The 10,640-nt window shown below is 44.5% G+C and overlaps 1 protein-coding gene across 2 annotated transcripts in view; it reads right to left on the bottom strand.

The window, feature by feature from the left end:
- Positions 1-4,435: 4,435 nt before the first annotated feature.
- GALNT10 (polypeptide N-acetylgalactosaminyltransferase 10) overlaps positions 4,436-10,640 on the bottom strand; it is a 310,021-nt gene continuing 303,816 nt past the window's right edge. For both annotated transcript variants that reach the window (XM_063706890.1, XM_055387587.2), the window contains 2 exons: positions 9,463-9,612; positions 4,436-8,610 (listed from right to left, as the gene is read on the bottom strand). In XM_063706890.1, coding sequence (XP_063562960.1) covers positions 8,452-8,610; positions 9,463-9,612 — 309 coding nt within the window. In that variant the 3' untranslated portion in view covers positions 4,436-8,451. The remainder of the gene's footprint in view (positions 8,611-9,462; positions 9,613-10,640) is intronic.

Genomic DNA, 10,640 nt, shown 5'->3' with positions numbered 1-10,640 from the left:
CTTGTCCATTTCTACAAAAAAGGCATTGAAGTGTTTTTTGTTTTTTTTTTTTGAGATGGAGTTTTGTTCTGGTTCCCAGGATGGAGTGCAGTGGTACGATCTCAGCTCACTGCAACCTCTGCCTCCTGGGTTCAAGTGATTCTCCTGCCTCAGCCTCCTCAGTAGCTGGGATTACAGGCATGCGCTGCCGCGCCCAGCTGATTTTTGTATTTTTAGTAGAGATGGGGTTTCACCATGTTGCCCAGGCTGGTCTTGAACTCCTGACCTCAGGTGAGCCACCCATCTTGGCCTCCCAAAGTGCTGGAATTACAGGCGTGAGCCCCTGGGCCCAGCTACCACTGAAAATTTTGATGGAGATTGCATTGAATCTGTAGATCAGCTTGGCAAGTACTGTGATCTTAATATTGTTTTCTGATTCATGAGCAGGGAATGTCACTTTCTTAGGTCTTCTTTAATATCCTTTAACAATGTTTTGTAGTCATCAGTCTTGCACTTATTTGGCTAAATTTATTTCTAAGTATTTTATTCTCCCCTATTGCTGTTATAAATGAATTTTCCTTTTTGTTTTGTTTTTTTGAGACAGGGTTTCACTTTTGTCACGCAGGCTGGAGTGCAGTGGTGTGATCTTGACACACTGCAGCCTCAAACTCCTGGGCTCAAGGTATCCTCCCACTGCATCCTCCCTAGTAGCTGAGACTACAGATGTGCACCATCATACCTGGCTAAGTTTTAATTTTTTTTTATAGAGACAGGGTCTCACGATGTTGTCCATGCTCGTTTTGAACTGGGCTCAAGTGATCTACCTGCCTTAGCCTCCTAATGTGCTGGGATTACAGGCGTGAGCCACCGTGCCCAGTCATAAATGGATTTTCTTAATTTAATTTTTGTTTATTGTCAGTGTGTAGAAATACAACTTGTTTTTTCTTGGTCAGTCTAGCTGAAAGTTTGCCCATTTTTGTAGACAACCCTTTTCTTTTCAAGGAACCAACTCTCGGTTTCATTGATTTTTTTTCTATTTGTCTAATCTCTTTAATTGATTTCTGCTCTAATCTTTATCATTGCCTTCTGTTTGCTTTGGGTTTCATTTGCTCTTCTTTTTCTAGTTTCTTAAGGTGGAAGATTGGATTATTAACTTAACTTTTTCTTCTTTTTAAGTGTAGGCATTTATAGCCATAAATTTCCCTCTGAGCACTGATTTTTCTACATCCCATAAATTTTGATATGTCATGTTTTTATTTTCATTTGTCTCAAATAATTTTCTAATTTTCCTGGAAATTCTTTTTTGACCCATTGGTCATTAAGAGTGTTTGTTTAATTTCCATATATTTTGAATTTCCCTAAATTTTCCATTACTGATTTCTAATTGCATTCTGTTGTAGCTGAAGAACCTATTTTATGTTATTTCAGTCTTTTACAACTTATTGAGTCTTGTTTTCTTACCTGACATATAATCTATCCTGGAGAATGTTTGATGTGCACTTGAACTCTGTTGTTGCTCTGTTCCTCCTTTTTTTGTTGTTATGGTATTGTGCTGTTGATGGGTGGAGTGTTCTATAGATGTTAGTTCTAGTTGGTTTACAGTATTGTTTAAGTTTTATATTTCCTTATTGATCTCATGTCTACTTGTTCCATTCATTATTAAAAGTGGGGTACTGTAGTCTGCAGCTATTCTTGTCAAAGAATTATTTCTTCTTTCAATTCTGTCAGTTTTTGCTTCATGTGTTTTGGGGCTCTGTTATTAGGTGCACATATATTTTTAGTTGTTACATCTTCTATCTTCTTCTTGACCTTTTATCATTATAAAATGTCCTTCTTTACCTCTAGCAAACATTTTTGTCTTAAAGTCTGTTCTGCCTGCCATTATAACCACTGCAGCTCTTTGTTGGTTACTGTTTGTGTGGAATATCTTTTTCCACACAATCTTTTAAATCTTTTACATTTTCAATTTATTTGTGTCTTTATATCTAAAGTGTGTCTCTTGTAGACAGCTTATAGTTGGGCCATGTTTGAATGCATTCTGTCAATCTATGCCTTTTTATAAGGAGAGTTGAATCTATTTACATTTAATGTAATTACCAATAAGGAACGACTTAACTTCTGCCATTTTGCTATTTGTTTTTTATATCTTATATCTTTTTTGTTCAATTCCTCCATTACTACTTTCTTTTGTGTTATTTTCTAGTGTACCATTTTGATTCCCTTCTCTTTTTAAAAACTATGTATTTTTGAGTTATTTTCTTAGTTGTCGCCTTGGGGGTTAAAATTAACATCTTAATTAAAAAATTCTGATTCAGGTTATAGTATATGGCAACTTTGCTCTTATATAGCTCTGTCCCTTTCCTCCTCCCCTTTCTTGTTAGTTATTGACATATAAATTACATCCTTACACATTGTGTGCCCATCAATAGATTTATGAATATTTAATTATGCAGTTTGCTTTTAAATCAGCTAGGAGAAAAAATAAGTTTAAAAAAAAACCCTATCTATACTGTCTTCTATATTTACCTATATAGTTATTTTGACCAGTGCTTTTTATTTCTTTATGTGAATTTGAATTACTGGGTTTACCCAATGGGAGGCAGTGAGTGGCAGATGACTGGAAGGTAGAAAAGGAGGAAGGACAGGGTATGTATTCCTCCCATCTCCTCTTGTTTTGGCAGTAGCTGCAATTTACTACCTGCAGCTGCAGATCCCATTGGGAAGCCCCTGTTCCTGGCTACAGCCTTCTCTGCATTATAGTAACACTACTGCTTCTTGCCTTTTCAGGCTTACGAGTAGTAACAGCTTCCCATTTCTGCTAGTCCTTAGGTGCTTCACCATCCTTTGTTGTTTCCTTAATTCCACCCATACTTCTGCAATAGTTCCTTCATTAAACTCTCTTCTGTTACTCCAGGAGTGGGCTATATCATGACAAGATTTTAGCTGACTCAGCATGCTCCATGACCTTCTTGCTAAGGTCAAGTTCTTATACTCTCACATGTACTTCTCCTTTGCAGAGCTTACCACAGTCCCTAACTATACACTTATTTTAATGATCATTTGTTTAATGTCTATTTTTCTAACTAGATCATAAGTGCCTTGCACAGTCTTTTAATTTCTAGCACAGTGCCTGGTATATAGTAGGCATTTGATACATTTTTACTGAATGATAGCTAATATTTTTCTCTTATCTATTTCAAGGAATTCTTCTGAGAGTCTGGGGGGTACAACAGGTATAAAAGGCTTTAAAAATTGAATCTCTCCCCATGTCTACAAAGCTGTAAGGTGTTATTGTGTGAGGATAACATGAGCGTGGGCATACTGAAAACCTGGATGGACTGTGTCAGTCACCACCATGTCATCTTGGGTCAGAATTTCCCCTTTGTGTTATTCAGCCTTTGTCAAGCCATGGTCCATAGCATCCTCTGGTGGTCCCTGAGTGACAGCATGAGGGGGCAGCTTCCAGCTTCTGTTCATTGTCACCCGTAGCCCCCAACCAAGACTCAATCATAGGACCACAGGTGGAGCTGGAAGCATCATCCAAAAACTTGTCATTTTACTGTGGAAAACAGGCCTAGTTGGAAGCAGCATTTGCACAAGATCTCACTAAGTTTTTTTGCAGAGCTGGGCCAGACAGTGCTCTTCCTACCATATCTAATACCTGATAGCATCAAAATGTTTTGGTAAGCATCAGAAATGAGTTATAGCTGGGTGTGGTGGCTCATGCCTGTAATTTCAGCACTTTGGGAGGCTGAGGCAGGAGGATTGTTTGAGGCCAGGAGGTCAAGAACAATCTGGGTAACATAGCAAGACTCCATCTCTACAAAAAATAAAAAAAATTAGATGGGCATGGTGATGTGTCTCTGTGGTACCAGCTACTAGGGAGGCTGAAGTGGGAGGATCACTTGAGCCCACAAGTTGAAGGCTGCAGTAAACTATGAGTGCCACTGCACTCCAGCCTGGGTGACAGAGGGAGACCCCATCAAAAAAAAAAGTTATGCTTATTTCATATTGTCACTGCCCTCCTGAGATCCTCCGCTCCTGGGTGTGACCCTTTGTGGGCTGCCCCATGTAACTCTTCAAGCTCACCTCCTTCTGCTCCTCCAACACAGAAACTTCTACTTACCTCAGGGCCTTTGCACTAGCTGTTCCCTCTGCCTGGAACTCTGTTCCCTGAAATCATCTTGGTTCACCCTCCTTCATGTCTTTCAGCTCTCACCATTCTAGCTAACGTTGACCCCCACCCCAGTCTCTAATATATCATTGCTTTATACACTTCATAGTCCTATTTGCATCTGAAATCATCTTAGTTGTTTTAGGTCTGCCTTTCACTCTAGAATGATGGCTGTTGGGAGTTTTTAGTACCCAGCAGAATGCCTGAGTCCGAAGTAGGTGGTCTACGTGAAGAATGATGAAAAGAAGAATGACACATGAGAAGGAAGAAGGCAGAGACCACTTTAGAGAAAGTCTGGAGGTTTACTCAACAACGTTCACAATCACAATCGTACATGGTAAATCAGTCTTTCACAAAGGCTTATTTTTCCAGGCAGGAGGAGAGGCTGGTGGTCTTGAGCTTTTGGCCTGGAATTCCAGTCTGAATTTTCAAATATTCCCTGCCTCCAACCCCTTTGGGATCCTAGTCTTCAAGCCAATAACAGAGCAGGAGTCTGACCCTGTTCTGTTACCTGGCATGGCTGAATCAAAGCCATTCTGGAAGCAGATGTTAAGGTGAACTTGTCACTTGGTATGTAGGTCCGACTCCCATCCCAGAGGTGGCAGTGGGCCTTGGCTCAAGATCAAGTTTGAACTAAAATATTACTTGGATTTTTCACAAAGAGTGTCCGTTGAAAGCAATAAGGAATTCCAGAACAGAACTGCACTTCTTGTCCCTCTCTCACACTTACAAAGCTTCAGAAAACATTAAAAATGCATTACCTCCTAGGAATTACAAAAGATCACCCAACTGTACAAACTAGATATCGCTGAAGCAGAAAATCTGATTCCTCAGTTACTACTGTAAAGTGCTTTGCCACTCTTTTTGAGACTCCAGAGACTAGGAAAATGGAGATGCACAGAGAGACATAAGGAGCTGTTTTCCAAGACATCACCTGTTTCTTAAGGAAAAAAAGAAATTCAACTGGTGGGAAGTTTGAAAAGTGAATGTCATGTAGACTTTGGAAATCCATTTGCTACATCTTTAACAGAAACTGCTCTTTCTCTCCTGGACCGAATGTCACATCCTCTCGTCCGATTCCTCCTGTGGATGTACCCCGTTCTGCCTGAGCATTTTTTCCTAAAGGGAAGAATCAATAGTTTCTGACTGTTTTAACAGCTGAAAGCGCCAACTGGAGGCAGAAGATGGGATGGCTTTTCACACACGTGCGTGTAAGTTTAGCCACCTCCAAAGGCCTTGTTCTTAAAGCAACAGTGCTGTTGGCATTATGAACTGTTTCTGGAGTTCCCCTTTGGAAAGGCTGCTGGTGGGCCACATGGTCACGATACTTGCAAGTCACACCCTACTTTGTGACCTTATCCTCAGAGTAAAGGCTTTAGAGGAAAAGGGACCCCACAGTCTCACCCATTACCTGGCTGTCAGCATCTCTATATGCTTGCTCCTGGCTGAGTTTTATTGAGCATCAGCTGGGGATGTGAGCAGAAACCTGAATCCTTGAGACAGGTGGTTTTCAAAAAGGAAGCCATAACAATGAGTGGCTTAGTACTGGCAATTGATCAGTTGGTCCATGAAATGGAGCCAGTCAAGTTCTGTCCTTCATTCCCCTCCCACATACTTTGTCAAGTCCCAGGACCTACTGATATGGGCTCAGCAATGACAAATGCCGGAGTGCTCAGAGGACACACCCATCCCTTTTCAGGGTGTGAACCCAGACTGGAAAGGAGAACCAAAGGATGAGAAAGGCAGGCCTGGGACGGCTTGCTGCTGCTCCTGCTTTCACAGGAATCCTGGTCATGCCAGGAACACTGCCGCCCACTTGGGGTGGGACCATGTGGAAGTCTAGCTAGTGCTCGGCACCCCTTAACCCAATGGTGAGAAACGGGACAAACATGCTGGGGGTTCAGAGGGTGGACCGCAGGGATGGCCCCCAAACAGGTCCCAGTGAGGTAATGCAAGGCCTCCTCTCGGGGGCCGATGAGGTCTTCTAGGCCACAGACTAAACGCACTGCCCAGCCTTTAGTTTGGAGTGTGACTTGCACTGACTGAAATAAATCTGGCCTGTCACCCTTGGGGGACATCTCAGTCTCAGATCTTGCTCCAGGCCCACCATCTCCTGCTTGAAATGAGACATTAAGAAACACACACTCATCCAGTAGGAACTGCACATGCCACCAAAAACGTTCCCCTCCCCACAACCCTGCCCCTTTATGTTTGTCTAGCAAGGCACTAGGAAATGGTTCAAGTTTAGGGATCTGCTCTATATTTGCATTTTTCTTTTTAAAAGGCACAGTTTTTATTTTAACGACGCTGCATTGCTCTTTGATGATGAATCTCAATTCGACTCCTCAAACTGTCAACACTCTTGTTATCCTAGATTCTAGAAGGGGCCTCATCTTTTGACTTCTTTCTATAGAGGGCCACTTCTAAAGCTACAGCACTCATTTGGAAAAGGACACTGGGATCAACACGTAAGCGTTGCAAGCACAGGGGCCGCCTCTCTTGCAGACAGGTGGCCAAAGCAGGGCTTGTGCTGGGCCAGAAGTGGAAGTAATTCCTCGCCAGCTACACATTCAGTCTGACTGGTGGATGATTGGGAGTGTTTGTCCCTCCCTCCCCCAATAATTGATGGCCTTGAGATCTGCCAGCATCTCAAAGGCAGATTCGTGGCTCTGTTCCCAGACTTAGGTCTCAGTTATTTAATTGGTAAATGACACAATCAAGAGACTCAACACTAATTGGACTGCTGATTTCAAGTATTTCCTGGGCTAGCTGGTGGAAGCCATAGATTGTGGAATGTGATTTCCATTCTGAATCAGTGGGTGGCAGGTTGGTTACAGAAATGCTTCCTATTAGTCTGGAGGCCCTCTAGGAGTCTGACATGTAATTAACAAAGCAAAAGGTAAACATGAAGGGCTGGCATGGAGCTGGGTGTATATCTGGCTGTGGGACATTGGGTTCTTTTCTCCACTGCAAATGAGACTACAGTTGTGATGATGGTGGGAGGTTCCAGGGGTGCAGGTCTTCACCAAGGACCATGTTGTACCACAGCCTCTGCTGAGCTGAGGGACACATGTGCCCCTGCTTCCCCAACACCACCAACTTTGGATTTCACAGATTGTCTCTAGGCTGGGGGCTGCCTTGGCTGTATTACACCTGGCTGGCTCCTTTAATCACAGCATTCTAGAAATCCATATTGGATGTGGAATACCAGAATCCTATGTAGCATCCTAGTTTGCAATCCAGTTATAGAGTTCTTTAAAAATTCTGGAGTTCTATATGAGAACTAGAACCATGATGAGGTCAGAGGCAGGCACTTTGCCCACAGTTGATCCTGGAGGCCTCCAGACTCTGTGAGGTGAGCACCTCGCAGCACCTCTGTTCCTCTTTTGAGGCCAGTAATTGCCTGGGGAAGAGAGACAGGGAAATGGAAGCATGGATCAGGGCAAATCAGCCAGCATTTCTAGTTTGGAGGTCTACTTGGCCTTTTCCGTGGGCTCAGGGCCATCTGAAACACTGCCCTGTAAAGCTGGTGGCTGGGCTGTCCTTGTGCCTGGAGAGTGCTAAAATTGACATTTCAAATACCCAGAGAGCAGGGGGAGATATCCCGCATGTCCATAGCTGCAAAGAAATGTCTGGGGGGGCTCCCTCTTCTGACTCCTCACCTGGCAGCTGATCAGCATTCAGTACTGAACACTCTTAGGGCCCCAAGTATGGCCTTTGACCAGACCAAATCACCTGGGGTTGTGACAGAGAACAGAAGCTGGGCAGTAACTGCAATGTTCCCCCCAGGATGGCAGAAACTAAAAAGCCCAAGAGGACTTCTTTCTCTTCTGCTGCAGATGAGTGGCATCGATACTAAAAGCTGCCCCAAACAGGCAAATTTTACCTTTGTTTCTAAAGCACCATCATGTAGGAGAGCCATCTGAGGGCTGGGCAACCTTGCAGGACTCACTTTTGGGTGGCCTGGGCTACCTTGGTATTCTCCCACATAATGTTCAAGGGGACATAGTGACAAAGTTGAAAAGGCTCTGTTGCTTTTCCGTGATGTCAGCAGGGATTAAAGCAGGCTCTGCTCCCTGTGGGGCCTCTTGTGGGATATGCTCTTCACCCTACCCCCACAACTCAGGGGCTCAAGGACCAGGCAGACCCCAGCCCCTGAATCAAGAGCCCTCTTCACCCTGAACCATTTGGCCAGCACCTTTTACACCTAGTGCCCACAGGGGCCCTGCCTCCCTTGAAAGAGGAAGGCTGCAGTGAGTGCCAGACCCTGGGGGGGCCTGCCAAGGGGACATGAGGGCTCAGTTCCTATTGAATTTTTCCAAGACTGTTGAGTTGGTGTGTTCAAACAGCCACTGCTGGGTGAGAGAGGATGGGTTGCAGGTGTTCATGAAGATCCTATGGTCACTTTCACTGCAGTCCATGCAGCTGCCACTGACAGGGTGGTACAGGGTCTTGTCCTACAAAACATGGAGGTAATAAGCCAGACAGCACTGGAGACATGTGGCCAGTCAAACCACAGCAACAATACCAGCAATGAGAAAGTGAGGAAGTGACTGACTAGCTGTTCATACACCTGTTGGTTTTCCTCCTGAGCTCACAAGCCGGATGCTGCCCAGCCTCCCTTGCAGCTGGTATTGCCGTGGGACTGGGTTCTGCCCGCTGGGATGTGGCCAGAAGTGATGCATACTGCTTCCAGGCCTGGGACCTAGACACTGCCCACGTCCTGTCAAACCTCACTGGTCCTTATCGTGTGTGTGTGTGTATGCGCTTTTCTTTTATCTTTATTTTTTTAATTTTTTTTATTTTTTTGAGACAGGTTCTCACCCTGTCACCCAGGCTGGAGTGTAGTGGCACAATCTTGGCTCACTGCAACCTCTGCCTCTCAGGTTCAAGTGATTCTCCTGCCTCAGCCTCCCGAGTAGCTGGGAGTACAGGCATGAGCCACCATGCCTGGCTGATTTTTGTATAGAGACGGGGTTTCACCATGTTGGCCAGGCTAGTCTCGAACTCCTAACCTCAGGTGATCCACCCACCTCAGCCTCCCAAAGTGCTGGGATTACAGGCATGAGCTACTGTGCCCGGCTGCACTTTTCTTTTTAAATGGAATCAGTTGCCAACATTTAAGACTTGAGGATTTCACAGTGAAGTCTAGATTTCTGACTACTCTTGAATGACTACAAAATCCAGCATGGTAGGTTTGTGGCACAAATGAATAAGTGGATGGGCTCTGTTGAAAGAAGGGGTGAAGCACTATATTGCCTTAAAAAAAATTAAGCAGGTGCCCTGCTCCCCCCCGCATCCCATCTTACTTTGCGGTATTTCCACAGCTGGTTGCCCTTCATGCTGTGGCAGTCGTAGAGCGTGACAGGGCTGGTGTGGGAAATGGCATCAAAGCAGAACTTCTTGGTGTGCTGGGGGTCTCCAGGCCGGATGTCCTCTCTCCAGGTGAAGGTGAATACCTGTGCACAGGGGCATCATAAATAGGGACAGCAAAGCCAAGGACTTTCTTTTTTTCTCCATTTTTTTAAATTATGGAAAAATTTAAACTCAGAGGTCCAAACAGTAACATATTAACTATGCCTCCTGTTCTAACCACCTAGCTTTAAAAGTTACTAACTTGGCCGGGTGCGGTGGCTCACCCAGCAGTTTGGGAGGCCAAGGTGGGTGGATCACTTTGAGGCCAGGAGCTTGAGAACAGGCTGGCTAACGTGGTGAAACCCCGTCTCTACTAAAAATACAAAAATTAGCTGGGTGTGGTGGCGTATGCCTGTGATTCCGCCTACTCGGGAGGCTGAGGCATGAGAATCACTTGAGCCCAGGAGGCAGACGTTGCAGTGAGCCGAGATTGCACCACTGCCCTCCAGCATGGGGGACAGAGTGAGACTCTGTCTTAAAAAAAAATAAGTTATCAACTCAAGGCCAATGTTGTTGCAGCTCTACTTCCACCCCTATCCTTACCCTCACAGTATTTTGAAGCAAATCTCAGCTATCATATCATGTCAGGTATAAACACTTCAGTAAGTGCCATTATAACATCTAAAAGTAGTTACTACAAGGTCCAAAATGTCATCAAATATCCACAGTTCAAGTGTTCTTGGGATTCTTTTGTTTGTTTGTTTTTTGAGACGGAGCTTCACTCTTGTTGTCCATGCTGGAGTGCAATGGTGCAATCTTGGCTCACTGCAACCTCCACCTCCTGGGTTCAACCAATTCTCCTGCTTCAGCTTCCCAAGTAGCTGGGATTACAGGTGTGTGCCACCACGCCTGGCTAATTTTGTATTTTTAGTAGAGAAGGGGTTTCACCACGTTGGTCAGGCTGGTCTTGGACTCCTAACCTCAGGTGATCTGCCAACCTTGGCCTCCCAAACTGGTGGGATTACAGGCGTGAGCCACCGTGCCCTCTCAGGATTCTTATCAATTTCTTTTCACAGTTAGTCTGAGTCAAGATCCATTTGGTTGATAACCTTTGTTTCTTTTCAGTAGCTTT

The sequence above is a fragment of the Gorilla gorilla genome, chromosome 4, assembly GCF_029281585.2.
Source record: "Gorilla gorilla gorilla isolate KB3781 chromosome 4, NHGRI_mGorGor1-v2.1_pri, whole genome shotgun sequence".
Lineage (NCBI taxonomy): Eukaryota > Metazoa > Chordata > Mammalia > Primates > Hominidae > Gorilla > Gorilla gorilla.
Note: the sequence above shows the minus strand (reverse complement) of the source record. Positions and strands in the feature narration are given on the sequence as shown.